Genomic DNA, 16,064 nt, shown 5'->3' with positions numbered 1-16,064 from the left:
ATTGATGCGGCCAGGTGATTCCTCTAACGTCAGAAATAGAATATAACTGTAATAGACAGACATACTGCCCCAAGAGGGTGAAGGTAAGTGATCATGTAGGGGTGCCAAGGGAGATGGGTGCAGCACCCTAAACCTGGGACCTTGCGTGTGTTGCTAGATATTGCAGGCCAGTTAAGTGGTCGGCACTAACCTTCTGTCCTCTCTGCAGGGTGCGCTGTCACTGACAGCCAGAAGCCCACGCCCACCCAATAGCTGGGGTTTAAAGTATATTGCCATTTATAAAGCATGGTCATTACTAGGTTATTGTTTTATTTTAGGATAATGACTTTGTTTTTTTGTTTTCTTCTGCGCAGCATCTTTCTTTTCACTTGTTGTCTTTTGCTTGGTGGAAGCATTAACTACACCCCTGCAAGACAGAAAAAAATATTACAATATAGTCCAAAGACATGTCCGAAATACAGGAAACAAAAAAAGTTAGATGAGGAGGAATGTATCATAAAAAAGGTCTAATTTTAGACTTGTATTTTTTGATTATTTTTAATTTGCTATGTCACTGTCTATATTTTTTAAAAAGTACTAGATCATGCAAGTTTCACTCTGACCGCTAAGCCTAACAATAGACTAACACTTGCCATTTCTGTAGGGCTTTTACTTGCAGTCTTCTTATTTACATCACAGACAGGATTACAATAGAAGATAACACCTCTATAGATATGATCACAGAGCCAGTACATGAGGCCATTACGGCAGGGCAAGTAAACAAAGAATGGTGGGGTCAACAGAGTGGTAGTATGGAAGAAGATGGAGCATACCAGGTAACACCTGCTTTCAGGTTTCCGTTTAGGGGGTGTGCTTGGGGACTCCCAAACGGAAACCGTATCCACTTAGAAAAGCCCCCACAGACCCCATAGACTATAAAGGGGTCTGCCGGTTTTCGCTACATTTGTAAAGCAGAATGGGGAATACAATCCCTAGGTAGGATGCAGGTGTGAACTGAGCCTTAGTAATAGTTCTTTTATTTCATTCTATTCCATTTTAGACAAGTTTTTCTGAACAACAGGTGCCAATATCAGGATGTACAGCTGTAGTAAAGGTTAACATGACTTATAATGTGTTAACTACACTGTGGCCCAAAGAGTTAACTTGACTCTTACAATGAGTTTACAATGGCTTTCGTTGTCTTCAGAAATAGGATATTACATAATAGAAAGTTATCACACTGCAGAAAATCATGGTACACATTGCTACATATGTATTTTCCCAATCAAAATGTTCCTAAGAATCTCCGAGGGTCAACCAGTCATGTTATACCAATGTCATCCAACCAGTGACTGATCCTCTTTCTGTGCACACTTCTTCGGCCCCCTGTCCCTTTAATCCTCTCCATCGTTTCTGAGCCAAGCACAGAGGCTTTAATTCTAAATGTGAGATTAAACTACAAAGACGTGAAAGAAAATTGGCGTCTTATAAGTGATTTGCGGCTCTTAGAGGAACTCCAGTCCCTGCTGGTAATAGTATGCTACAAACATTCAGTTTATAGAAATTTCGGCAATATGGCAGCTAAGTTCTAACAACCTCTCATTCAGTCCTCTGCTGCTAGTTATCCTTTATTTAAAGGATTGGTCCGGTGGGTAAATACTTCTTACATAGGGCTCCGGATGGGTAAAAAATGAGGAGGAAGCCGTACTCACCTCACTCCCATTCCGATATTTCCTGGGTACTCACAAGTCGCCACTATATAGTCCCTCTAAATATACTGCTCGGCCAATTATTGGCTGAGGTTGGTCACTACAGTGGCCAGTTTGGCCAGTATGTGGTCCTTTTTCATGTTTTGAGATGGACCAGGAGTTGGCTTAAGTATTAATATTATCCCCTATCTGCAGAATAGGGGATAACATCCTAAATGTTGATGCCCCACTGATCATGAGAAAGAGGACTCTGTCCCCCTGTAGGAATGGAACGGCAGTGCATAGTCATATTCAGACAGGGGAATAGGACTCCTGTTCTTATCATTAGTAGGGGTCCCTTCAGTCAGACCCCCACCAATTAGCATGGTCTGCTCAATCCTGTAATTAGGGTCTAACATTAAAATCCTTTAACGGACAGTGGCGATATTTTTATGAGACGTGTGTAGATTCAGTCTACATCTCCATCATTGGGAAGATTTTCTCATGGTTACCGGTAAATCCACATGTAGCAGATTTGTTTAAACATTTCAGCACCACATTCATCTACAGTATATTCAGCTTGCAGAAGTACATCTTAGGTCAGAGGCCCCACGTTGCAAAAATACTGCGATTTGGCCGTGTCGGTTTACACTACCTGCAAAGTAGATGGGATTCTGACTAAACCCATCCACACATTGCAGAGAAAAATCTGCTGCGTTAATTATACCTATGGAAACACTAGAATCTTCTGAATAGGTACAATAGAAGTAGAAACTTCACAGAGGAAAACTGTGGACTTTCTGTAACAAACGTTGCGGGGAAAAAATGTGATGCGTTTCTGATGTGCTCTTTTCTGCAGCGTTTTTTTTGGGAGAAAAGACAAAGAGAGAACCCAAAGAACAGACCTTTCTATTTCCTGCCGCAGGTATTATACCCACCGATCTCATACTGGTGACCTACACTCACCGGCCACTTTATTAGGTACACCTGTCCAACTGCTCGTTAACACTTAATTTCTAATCAGCCAATCACATGGCGGCAACTCAGTGCATTTAGGCATGTAGACATGGTCAAGACAATCTCCTGCAGTTCAAACCGAGCATCAGTATGGGGAAGAAAGGTGATTTGAGTGCCTTTGAACGTGGCATGGTTGTTGGTGCCAGAAGGGCTGGTCTGAGTATTTCAGAAACTGCTGATCTACTGGGATTTTCACGCACAACCATCTCTAGGGTTTACAGAGAATGGTCCAAAAAAGAAAAAACATCCAGTGAGCGGCAGTTCTGTGGGCGGAAATGCGTTGTTGATGCCAGAGGTCAGAGGAGAATGGCCAGACTGGTTCGAGCTGATAGAAAGGCAACAGTGACTCAAATAGCCACCCGTTACAACCAAGGTAGCCAGAAGAGCATCTCTGAACGCCGCACAGTACGTCGAACTTTGAGGCAGATGGGCTACAGCAGCAGAAGACCACACCGGGTGCCACTCCTTTCAGCTAAGAACAGGAAACTGAGGCTACAATTTGCACAAGCTCATCGAAATTGGACAATTGAAGATTGGAAAAACGTTGCCTGGTCTGATGAGTCTCAATTTCTGCTGCGACATTCGGATGGTAGGGTCAGAATTTGGCATCAACAACATGAAAGCATGGATCCATCCTGCCTTGTATCAACGGTTCAGGCTGGTGGTGGTGGTGTCATGGTGTGGGGAATATTTTCTTGGCACTCTTTGGGCCCCTTGGTACCAATTGAGCATCGTTGCAACGCCAAAGCCTACCTGAGTATTGTTGCTGACCATGTCCATCCCTTTATGACCACAATGTACCCAACATCTGATGGCTACTTTCAGCAGGATAATGCGCCATGTCATAAAGCTGGAATCATCTCAGACTGGTTTCTTGAACATGACAATGAGTTCACTGTACTCCAATGGCCTCCACAGTCACCAGATCTCAATCCAATAGAGCATCTTTGGGATGTGGTGGAACGGGAGATTCGCATCATGGATGTGCAGCCGACAAATCTGCGGCAACTGTGTGATGCCATCATGTCAATATGGACCAAAATCTCTGAGGAATGCTTCCAGCACCTTGTGAATCTATGCCACGAAGAATTGAGGCAGTTCTGAAGGCAAAAGGGGGTCCAACCCGTTACTAGCATGATGTACCTAATAAAGTGGCCGGTGAGTGTATGTCACAATAAACTGTAATACACATAGTGATGGAACAGTAGAGGAAAAACGCTGAGATGTCACAGTACAGGGATAACAAAACACAGTGGTGTCACAGTACAGGGATAACAAACAGAGTGATATAGTACAGGGATAACAAACACAGTGATGTCACAGTATAGGGATAACAAACACAGCGATGTCACAGTACAGGGATAACAAACACAGTGGTGTCACAATACAGGGATAACATACAAAGTGGTGTCACAGTACAGGGATAGCAAACACAGTGATATGGTATAGGTATAACAAACACAGCGATGTCACAGTACAGGGATAACAAACACAGTGATATAGTATAGGGATAACAAACACAGTGATGTCACAGTACAGGGATAATACACACAGTAATATCACGGTATAGGGATAACAAACTCAGTGATGTCACAGTACAGGGATAGCAAACTCAGTGATATGGGATAGGGATAACAAACACAGTGATGTCACAGTACAGGAATAGCAAACTCAGTGATATAGTATAGGGATAACAAACACAGTGATGTCACAGTACAGGAATAGCAAACTCAGTGATGTCACAATACAGGGATAACAAACACAGTGATATCATGGTATAGGGATAACAAACACAGTGATATCATGGTGTAGTGATAACAAACACAGTGATGTTACAGTATAGGGATAACAAACACAGTCATGTAATAGTACAGGGATTATGAATACTCTGATCTCAAAATACTGGAAAAATGCACAAATATTGGCCACTTTGTTTTTAGGCTCGCCTGTTATGGGAAAAATTAAATAAGTTTACTCTGTTGGCATCCTAACGGTACTCTTAGTATGTGTCTATTTATGGTGCATGTACCCTTGAGATCTGTGACATATAGAACAATATTTCTGGGGGCAAAAAGATATCTTTCTTAATACAATATACCGGCCTAATGGGATGTTGTTTCTAAAATATTGTCATAGGACTTGGCAAGTGACCTATTAATATAAAGAACTCTCCTTACTTATGTGCTTGCTTCTCTCTTGTGACATGTGCTGGATCAGTTGTCGCTTTCTTGACGGCTTCCTGCGCGGCCGAGGTCTGCAATTAAGATAGAACAGACACGATTACCGGGAGCTCCGCTGAGGCCTGACTTGTAGAGCTCAGCTTGGATCCTTCAGCGCCAGTACATTTCCAGAAATAATCCAAACACACTAATTCATGGCCAGCTTTCTGCAGGGATTCTGATATAGAAAATGACAAGCTCCGATTCTTGTACTTTATATTTAGCCTGTGGGGGAGTTACAGCTCAAATCATTCGGGATCAATGGAGGAATAGGGTCCTAGTCTTGTGCTAGCACAGTATATAGAGAAGAAGGGGAAGACGGGTAATAAATAAATGATAAGTAGCCAAAAATACAGGAGAGTAAGTCACATTCCGAGCAAATAAAGGGTAAAAGTAGTAATAGCGGAAGCCATTACATGTGATTCTGTGGATGGAAATGGGGGTTGATTACATTTTTATTGTGACCTGCAAGCTAAATGGCTTTCTGCTACGCTAAGCAAGCATCAGAGGACGATAGCCAAATGCAAATGAGATACTTTAGCTCAAAAATATGTTCCCGAAAGCCAGCTTTATGCTTTCCTGTGGAGCCATGAGCTGTTAGGTAAAAGCATAATACATACAGTTACAGATACAGCAGATTCTACTGTACATGAAGGTATGATATCAAGAGAGCATGGGCACCATTAAAGGGGCTCTATCATTAGATTTTGGCCATTTGAGATAATCATATGCCTGAATAGCCTTTAAAAAGGCTTGTGAATGGCAATTTATTTGGGAGGATTGTTGTGATTATGGTCCTACTATATGCCGATGACCTCCTACTCCTGTCCCCCACCGAGAAAGACCTCCAAGAAAGCCTGTCAGTGCTGGAAAAATTCAGCACCACATGGGCTCTACCCATCAACCAGAAGAAGACCAAAGTCATGGTATTTCAGAAGAAGGGCCCCACCCCACAATTCACACTGAACGGCTCCACACTGGAGAAAACCAACAGCTACACCTACCTGGGGCTGGAGCTCAACCAATCAGGAAGCTTCAAAGCAGCAATAGAAACCCTGAAAGCAAAAGCCTGCAGAACCTTCTACGCCATCAGAAGACAACTGTACCACCTCAAACCACCGGTGAGGGTCTGGCTGAAGATATTTGACGCAGTCATCGCTCTGATCCTTCTCTATGGCAGCGAGGTTTGGGGCCCAGCCACCTACCCAGACCAGTCAAAGTGGGATTCCAGCCCAACAGAGAACTTCCACCTGGAGTTCTGCAAATACCTGCTCCATGTCCATCGCAACACCTCCAACATGGCCTGCAGGGCAGAGCTAGGCAGACTCCCCCTATGGCTCACCACACAGAAGAGGGCGCTAGCTTTCCAGGCACACATCCAGGGGAGCAAGCCCGACTCCTACCACCACAAAACTTGGCTAAGCCACCTGAGCAAACCAGACACCCACCAACCAAACAGCAGCCAACCACCAAACCAAAAACACCAACAGATGATAACCAAGGCCGAAATAAAGGCGACCACAGAGGCAAACAGAGAGCGGTACATTGAAGAATGGAGAAACGAAATAAATAACTCCAAGAAACTCACCGTGTACCAATCCCTACAAAGGGACTACACCATGGCCACCTACCTGGAGAGAATACGCCACCCCAAGCACAGACAGACCCTGAGCCGGTACAGACTGAGCGCCCACAATCTAGAGATGGGGCGACACAGGCAGACGTACAAGCCACGGGAGAACAGACTGTGCCAGCACTGTGACCAGGGGTCCCTAGAAGACGAGACCCACTTCCTGCTACACTGCACCAAATACTCAACTGTGAGGGCCGTCTACTACCAAAGACTCTCACATCCCAGACTTCATATCTGCAGATGAGAAGAGGAAACTCTACATCCTACTGGGAGAAGAAGAGGCCACTGTGGAGATCGCTGCCCAATACGTGTCCAGCTGTCACCAACTAAGAGGAAGACGAGACTCCACGGACTGTTATACCCCAAACCACCCACCCCACCCCCCCATACCCACCACTCACCCACCCGAATCCAACTCCCCCCCACCCCCACTTTACCAGCTTTGGCAATGCCAAATATCTATTCGGATGTGCCAATAAAGCTTGTTTGATTTGATTGGTCTATGGGTGCAGCTGTTAGAAAGGAGGCAGAGGTGAAAAGAACATGAAAAGAGTGGATGTGTATATTTGTAACATGTGACCTGTTCTTATCACAATTGTTTTCGTAAGATTTTTTAATATTAATACTCTTATTTACTATGATACACACGGCACAATCTGCTGAAAATAAGGGGACATTGAATGTAAAGAGTGGTCCTTTAAGGTACAGAAGTAGCAAATCTCACACTACATTCACATCTGCGTTGGAGCTCCATTGCACGTTCCGCCGGAGGATAAATTCCTGCACTTAAGCTTATTCCTGGTTTAAGTTTAAAAATGACAGACATTCAATAAACCCCATTATAGTCAATGTTAGCAGACGTGACCAACGGAGAGACGATGCTAGAATGAACCTTAGCTTTACCTTTAGGCTGAGGCCCTACGTTGCGGAAACGTAGCTTTTTTTGTTGCAGATTTTGCAGCGACTTTTTTAGCCAAAGCCAAGAATGGAAAATACTTATACTTCTACCGTCTGCTCAATCCACTCCAGGTTTTGGTTAATAAAAAAAACACAGCAAAATCTGCAACAAAAAAGCTGTGCTTCCGCAACGTGGGGCCTTAGCCTTAATATGTGACATCTCATTCATTTCAATGAATAGTCAAGATAACACTTGTTGAGTCAGGTTATTGCTTGCTACCTCTGCATGTATCTTCTCCTTGTGGCAGGCTGACTACCCCAAGATATTATTTGCTAGTGTACAATAAAAGCATTGAATGCTAAAGACAACCCTTTTCTTTCAATTTCCTCTAGATTCTATAGATATTTGCTGCAAATGTAGAAAATCTTTGTGTGGTTTCTAGTTGACTCATATGAAGAACAATTTCCTATAAAATGACAATGAGGTTTGTGAGAATAATGGGATAATGGGAGGCCTAGTCTACTGTGTAGGCAAAGCAAACCTCTCCTAATGCATTAACTCCTCAATGACTGGGGTGTTATTAAACTTTGTGCTACCTTGAGAATTCTAGAAAGGAAAAGTATACTGAAACTCCGTCCACACTACCATCAGGGTTTCCTTTTTTTTTTTTTTTTTTTTTTTTTTTTTAACTTTAGCACTACCTTAGTTTATCCAATAGTACCACTGCATGGATTTTATATTTTCTTCTGGTTCAAGGAATTCCATGGATGGATACTCAAGGTTGCTGCACATGCTTTCGTGCAAGGCGCTAAGTACATATATAGCTGTGTTTTACCAGAAGGTAATAAAAAAAATTGTAAAATGCAACAAAATATTTTAATACGGTCATGTTCATACTGATCCTGGTCTTCACCCCAGTAGATACCAAAAGAGAGTCCTTGTAGCAGTCATCTAGCAGATTCGCATAGATGAGAACATTTTTCTATATAAAGCCACCTTGAAAAAACAAATTATGGTATCCTAGGGGTAACATATGCCACTGTATAGGTGGTATAGATTGGAGCCTTATGTCAAAGATCCTCCTGACATTTACTTTGAACTGAAGGCTTAAACACACTATGAACAGAGTCCTACATGAAATAATGATATGTATCAAGATTCTACAAAGTCACAAGGCAATGGTTAGAAAACCGAGGAGTGATGACTGTTATAGCTCATACATATAACTGTAGATGTATTACAGATCTGATACAGCACCTATGGAAATCTATAGGCTCATACACAGTCCAGTCACATTAATGTGACCCCCTGTCAAAATCCAGAATAACCACCTTTGGCAGAGCGGACCGCTGCGAGACGTGCAGGAAGAGAGAGGATGTTGTGATGATGATCACTGGGATGTTGAGCCATGCCGACTCCAGCTGTGCTAGGTTACGACCCAATCGAGGTGGTCCCACAGATTCTCGATTGGGTTCAAGTCCGGGGAATTTGCTGGCCAAGGGAGTACGGTAAACTCATCCTGGTGCTCCTCGAACCACGCACGTACACGGCGAGCTTTATGACACGTCGCATTGTCCTGCTGGTAGATGCCATCATCCTGAGGAAAAACGATTCGCATGTAGGGGTGAACATGGTCTGCAAGGATAGATGCATACTTGTGTTGATCCATCATGCCTTCCACAATGATGAGTGCACCCAGATGGCTGATGGCACCTGCCTTCTGCGATTGGTTATTTAACGTTGACGTCAAAAGTAGGCGCTGCTCACATTAATATGACTGGATTGTGTACTATGTATGAAGACACATGGATGGTATTTCTAAAGTGTTACTGTGGAATTAGTGAAAAACAATAATTTTCTACCACATTATGGTATTATATATTAGAAGGACTACTTACCTGTGCCTACAGATCTGTACTTGTTGGACATACTGTATTGTATGTGCAACCTGCGCGCAACTGCCCAGTAGATAAGGGAGTTTACTTTCATCTTAAAGGGTTGTCCAGTAAAAAATATTCTTTTCCAATATAAACATTTTTTTTTATTATATTGTCATTAAAACCCTCCATGTTACATTACGTGACTTTTTTGTCCCTTCTTTCTGAACAGAAAGCTTCTTTCAACAGAAGAGGAAATGCACCCGCTTCTGTGCAGAGAGTCCGTCCACCTCCCAGAACCCTCACACAGCTCCTGAGATACCGCTAAAGATTTCATGTCATTTTTATTATAGGTCATTGCTAGGTCTCTAATCCAGGACATTTGCTATGTAAGGCAACCACGTAGTGCGGTGAGCCACACGGCTATCTCTTAAAGTCTCAATTATGATGTTCTTTGTCACAATTACAAGGTACTTTTGTACCAATTTGGATTTTCTGACAGTATTTGTATTATTAACACATTGTGTAATATACCAGTACTTTATTAACAACTCTTGCCTCCTTTGTGTGAAATCCCGCACTACTTTATTCTTTCTCTTATTTCTCTATTAAGAGCTGAAATCTGTATACTGCTTTCACTAAGCGTACAGGGCAGGCTCTTGTGTAATACTCAGGATGGATAAGATCACTTCACATGCGGATATCTGGGACATTATAACATCTAGAAAGATTTGTTGATTTGATTTGTCAGATGTAAAGCTCACAGTTCTAGCTGTTTTCTTTCCAGAGATTTCATCAGTTGTATATACAGTTGGGACTGGGAGAAGCTACGCACAAATATGAAAATCCCAACTGAGTTTTCACCTGGTGATATCTCTGGAAATAAAACAGGTAGACCTGCGGTATTGCAGTCATTTTACCTTTATATAAGATCTAACTGAAGTGTTTTCCTCCCAGCCTCAGCTTCCCTGTATTATACAAGAAGCCTATACCCATACACCTAACTGTAGCTCTCAATACAGAAGCAAAAGAAAGAATAAAGAAGTGCAGGATTTCACAGAATTCGGCGTATACGATCCAGGCTCCCATTGAAATCAATGGGAGCTTTTACAGTGCTCAAAATCTCACACGCCGTATACATGCCAGGTCACGCGGCACGTTACTCCGTGTGAATGGACCCTAAAGAGGAAATTTCATGTCCTTCGAGATTTGTGGTATTATATACCACACATCTCACTCTATATAGATCACAGAAAGTCAACAGTGTGCAGAATTCAGCTTTCCTGGTATCCTGGTACTAGAGATATAGGTGCCATTAGTTTCAGCACCGATATCTCTCCACTGTCAAAAAGGTGGGCCTTACAGCTCAGTGTCATGGGACTGTGAGGAATGCCCTCCTTTACGCCCCCCCCCCCCCCCCCAAAAAAAAAAAAAAAAAAAAGTTATATAAAAAGGTAAAAAAAAATTATTTTTGCTAACCGGACAACCAATTTAAAACAGCTTACCAGTGTCTATTAGAGTAGAGGGTTTGCATGACTCATATGGGGATATTCAGTGATCATCTACTGGAGAGCAAAGGGCAGATATAATGTTCCTGTTCATGTATCTTGTTATTTTTTAAGTCACTGCTTCATACATGACCTTATTATATATTAAAGGGGTTCTCCAGCTTCCAAAAATTATCTGCAAATACATCCACAGCAGTGCTAGCTCTCACTATTTCCTTGTGCATCCTTTTCTTGGCTTCATTTTACTTGAGACTCCTTGTGTCAATGTTATTTACATGAAAAAAATATGCAAATCTGTTTTCCAAGATGGAAATAGGAAAACAGTGCCTCTGCTTGCTGTCCTCTAGGGGCAGCATCCTTAAACATCATGCATGACTTTATCAACAAGCCTTAAATGCTATGATGCGAGGTTTAGCCAATACAGTATCCCAGCTGTGGACAGCGCTGTTTTGATCTGGTTGGATCTCTTCAGCACAGAGTAGGGAAAACTGATTTGGCAGAGATGAGAGACTTCTAGATCAGGTTCTGGGGATAATATTTACATCTTGGAAAACAGATTTGCATATTTTCCCATAATCCCCCAGTGGAGCGAAAAAGGCTTTTGAAAGTCTCCATACACCCGAGAAGGTGATCTCTCCTTAAGGAGAGATATTATACCCAGAACCTTTTATTTACATGCAATGAATCTGTGAATAAACCCATGATGCATCTGCCTCGTATTCCTTTCAATTAAACCACTCCCACATCTGAGGTCACATGATGCTGTGATGTTTCATTTGGATGCTCAGACCCCTCTGTGAACAGCAAACACAGGAAGTGAGAGCAGGCAGGTTAGCTCTGCTGTGGATGTATTTGCAGATAATTTTTGTACGCTGGATAACCCCTTTAAAGGGATCCTATCTTTTAAACACAATTTTTCCTCCCTAACATGTCAGAATAGCTTTAAGAAGGGCTATTCGTCTCCTACCTTCACTTGTCTTCTCTGCGCCACCGTTCGCCTGCAATCCCGTTTTTTTCTCGGTATGCAAATGAGCTCTCTCGCAGCACTGGGGGTGGGCCCCAGCGCTCAAACAGCCCTGGGGGCGTCCCCAATGCTGCCAGAGAACTCTCTAGCGCCGCCTCTATCTTCTTCTGCGACAAGGTCTTCACCGCGTCTTCTTCCAGCGGCGTCTTCTTACTTCTAAGCCTCGGGCAAGCCAATTGCGCATGCCCATGGCCACAAGAAAAATGGCCACTTCCACAGTATTGTAAGCGGCCAATTTCTCGTGGCTGGCGGGCATGCACAATCATCTTGCCCTAGAAGTAAGAAGATGCCGCCGGAAGACGCGGTGAAGACCTCGTTGCAGAAGAAGATAGAGGCGGCGCTGCAGAGCTCTCTGGCAGCATTGAGGACGCCCCCAGTGCTGTTTGAGCGCTGGGTCCCGCCCCCAGTGCTGTGAGGGCTCATTTGCATACTGAGAAAAACTGTGATTGCAGGCAAACGGCGGTGGGAGAAGAAAAGTAAAGGTAGGAGACGAATAGCCCTTGTTAAGGCTATTCTGACATGTTAGGGAGAAAAAATTGTGTTTAAAAGATAGGATGCCTTTAAGGTATGTCATGTGACAAGGTTCAGACTTTTTAGGAAGTGATCCTTTAAATGCTTAAGCATTCAGGGTTTATTTCAGTCTTGTACCCAATGCAGCTTAGTTGCTAAACAAAAATAACTCTTCCAAGGCAGTAGCTAACAGTTTAATTTGTCTCCTACATAGTGATAGGCAATTACCATCAGCGGGGAGCCAGTGATTTGGAGAAAATACTGCGTCACTCTGCTCTCCTCTTGACAAGGGACCTGTTTTATGAAGATGAAGGAAGCTGCGAGAGTGAGCAGGCACATTGTTATACACTGGAGGATCGCCGATGATGCGCTCAGTGCTTTTGGCCGACGTCTTTAATCACCAGAGCGTAATAAAGCTACCGAATGCATCAGCTCTGATAACAGCATCGTCTATGAATATAGAGCATCTCCTGTATGCCGCTCGCCTTCATCTCCATAATTCATAACCAGGGAGTTTAGTCAGAGGACAGATCACACACTATCTGCAAATCTACTGAAAAATGCCACAATTGCTGTCCATTAAACTTTCCTAGACAGTCAAAAAATGAAAAAGTCTCTACGTTGTCCTCATTCATCAAGTGGTTATATTTTAATTGGCTGTTAGGGGGAGTTCACACATAGGAATTTGATGCTGATTGGGGGCAGATTCCGCCTCCGCAGAGAGGGCAGCAGGACTATCTTCCCGCGGCTCCATGGCTCGAGACGCCCCAGTGATAAGGCCTATTTATCTAAGACTAATCAGCGGTGGAATTTATCGCAATTTTCCACTGTGTGAACAGCCCCTTAAAGGGATCCTATCATTGGATACCCTTTTTTGTGACTAACACGTAGGAATAGCCTTAAGAAAGTCTATTCTTCTCCTACCTTTACCCCTACCTGTCTTCTCCCCGCCACCATTCAGTAAAAATCCGGGTTTTCTTCGGTATGCAAATGAGTTCTCTTGCAGCACTGGGGGTGTGCCCCAGCCCTCAAACAGCACTGGTGGTGTTCCCAATGCTGCGATAGAACTCTCCAGTGACGTCTCCATCTTCTTCTGGAACGGCCTCTCCCTGCGTCTTCTTCCGTCCTGGGTTTCAATCTTCTAGGCCTTGGGCAGAGCCGACTGCGCATGCCAGCGACCACAAGAAAATGGCCACATACTCAGTAAGCTGTGTAAGTGGCCATTTTGTTGTGGCCCTTACAGAGCTTACTGAGTACGCGGCCATTTTCTTGTGGCCGCTTACACAGCTTACTCAGTAAGTGGCCATTTTTCATTCGGCTCTGCCCGAGGCCTGGAAGATTGAAACCCACAACAGAAGTATATGCAGGGAGAGGGCGTTCCAGAAGAAGATGGAGGCAGCATTGGGGACGCCCCCAGTCCTGTTTGAGCGCTGGGGACTGCCCCCAGTGCTGCAAGAGAACTCATTTGCATACCAAAGAAAACTGGGATTTCTACGGCGCCGCGGAGAATACATCTAAAAGTAGGAGAATAGCCTTTTTTAAGGCTATTCCTACGTGTTAGTCAGAAAAAAGGGTATCCAATGATAGGATCCCCAATAGAGCACCTAATATTACTGACCCACCACTATTCTTCTTTACCTTCACCCACCCAATTATACCTTAGTGCCCACTCCCATCATACCTGGCTGCATAGTGCCACTTTTATGCTACTTATTTTTGCTGAAATATTTTAATGTTGAGCTACTGAGCTACAGTTCCACTGAGAACTACAGAAGCGTGCTGCGCATGCGCAGTACAGTCGCGCAGTTCTCTACAAGAAAATGGCGCGCGAGCATGCGCAGTAGCACTCAGAAGGGAGCGTAACTGCGCATGCCCGAGATTTCAATTTGTACGCCCGAGAATACAGACGCTGGAGGCGGTTACTAGAATAGAGGAGGAGGACTACTTGGAGCACAAGCTACAGAGAGGGCGTTAGAAAGGTATGATGCCGGGGAGTGCACAGAGGCTTGTGGGAACGCCCAGGGTGCACGGAGGGGCTCATTTACATATCAGTTTTACCGGTATGCAATAAAAACAGGGGGAGGGGGGTGTCTTTGAAAAATTGAGTAACAGCACCATACACCAATGATAGAGCCCCTTTAAGTGTCCACTGGAAGTGCATGAAGTATTCTGTTCAGTCTTCACTAAGCCTACATAAGTTTGCTAACAGTTCACACTAATCTGGCACTTGCATTGTATAGCTTAAAACTGGTATGTGTGCAGAACATTTGCCCATATGTGGGATCAGGAACACTTTAACTATAGGACAAACAATGAACTCACACCGGGCTACAATATTGGGAGACTCCTTAGCTGGCCGGAGTGGGACAGTTCTGTATTTCACTGATCCAGGCAGCAAGTAATGATTTCAAGTAGGACACAGGTTGTGGATACAATGGTGAAGCAGAGAGCTATCAGCTGCATGCTCCATTTTTCAGCCTTTGGCTGATTATGCCTGTGGCAGGGAGACGCGGTGAGCGCTGAGCTGTGGACATCAGAATGGCTTTATTCTTAAGGCAAGTCAATTGGAACAGGGTTAGGTGAGTTTTGTAATATTGGTGACTGAGGAGGCAGGGGGCTTATGTGGGGGATAGTAAATTGGAAATTAAATCCTGTCTGTGTAAGGGGCCCCCCTAATCTATTAAAATGGTCCTGCGTGGGCTCAATAATCACTTTTAGTCTGGGCTTGAGTACAATGTGAGCGCATGACTAGGAAATACAGTGGTCTGGATATCACCCCCGCCTTCTTTTGTATATGACACAGGGGTTTTTCAGACCACATTTATAAGGTATGCGGTAATACAATTCACTGATGGATATAACTATGGAAAGATCAGGTCGCAAACAGTGGTGAGAGTTTAGAGGGGCAAATCCTGCTGACAGACTCTAATGGCTGCAGTGGCTTTGTAACTTATATTTAAATAGAACATTGCTATCGTGTAAATTATACTGTACATTGTCTATTGCATCATATAAATTATCTTGCATAATATACAACTGATGTGAATATTAGTTATGCCTTTTTCTTTAGCCCCAAGAGGGCTGACCTGCAGTTGCCCCCTGAATGTCTTTCCCCTCTCGCTATAAAATATTGATCAGGGATCAGTCCGGGTTTACCACTGACAAGCTGAGCCATATACTATCAAGCTGGATCTATCTACAATAATACTGTCTTCCACTGACAAGACAATGGCATTAACTTCTAAGCCGTAAAAGACCGCTATGTGTAGCCTGATTGATGTATATCCAATAAATCTACCAGTCTGCTATATAAGAGTGTGCTAGTCTTGTGTCCCTGTATAATTATCAGAACAGTATATATATATATATATATATATATATATATATATATATATATATACACTGTATATACAGTACAGACCAAGAGTTTGGACACACCTTCTCATTCAAAGAGTTTTCTGTATTTTCATGACTATGAAAATTGTAGATTGACACTGAAGGCATCAAAACTATGAAGTAACACATGTGCAATTATATACTTAACAAAAAACTGTGAAACAACTGAAAATATGTCTTATATTTTAGGTGCTTCAAAGTAGCCACATTTTGCTTTGATTAGTATTCACAAGAGAAAAAGAGATCCAGCACCAAAATTTGTTTTTGTTGAATTTAAAACATGTATTTTAATTATTAATTTCTAAAAAACATTGC

At 43.2% G+C, this 16,064-nt stretch overlaps 1 protein-coding gene across 1 annotated transcript in view; it reads right to left on the bottom strand.

Annotated features, from left to right (window-relative positions):
- Positions 1-300: 300 nt before the first annotated feature.
- Positions 301-16,064, bottom strand: part of CCDC169 (coiled-coil domain containing 169) — a 36,295-nt gene continuing 20,531 nt past the window's right edge. Inside the window, exons 8-9 of the mRNA XM_075263145.1 lie at positions 4,862-4,938; positions 301-406 (exon numbers count right to left, since the gene is read on the bottom strand). Of these exons, the coding sequence (XP_075119246.1) occupies positions 301-406; positions 4,862-4,938 (183 nt within the window). The remainder of the gene's footprint in view (positions 407-4,861; positions 4,939-16,064) is intronic.

The sequence above is a fragment of the Leptodactylus fuscus genome, chromosome 2 (assembly GCF_031893055.1).
Source record: "Leptodactylus fuscus isolate aLepFus1 chromosome 2, aLepFus1.hap2, whole genome shotgun sequence".
NCBI classification, from domain to species: Eukaryota; Metazoa; Chordata; class Amphibia; order Anura; family Leptodactylidae; genus Leptodactylus; species Leptodactylus fuscus.
Note: the sequence above shows the minus strand (reverse complement) of the source record. Positions and strands in the feature narration are given on the sequence as shown.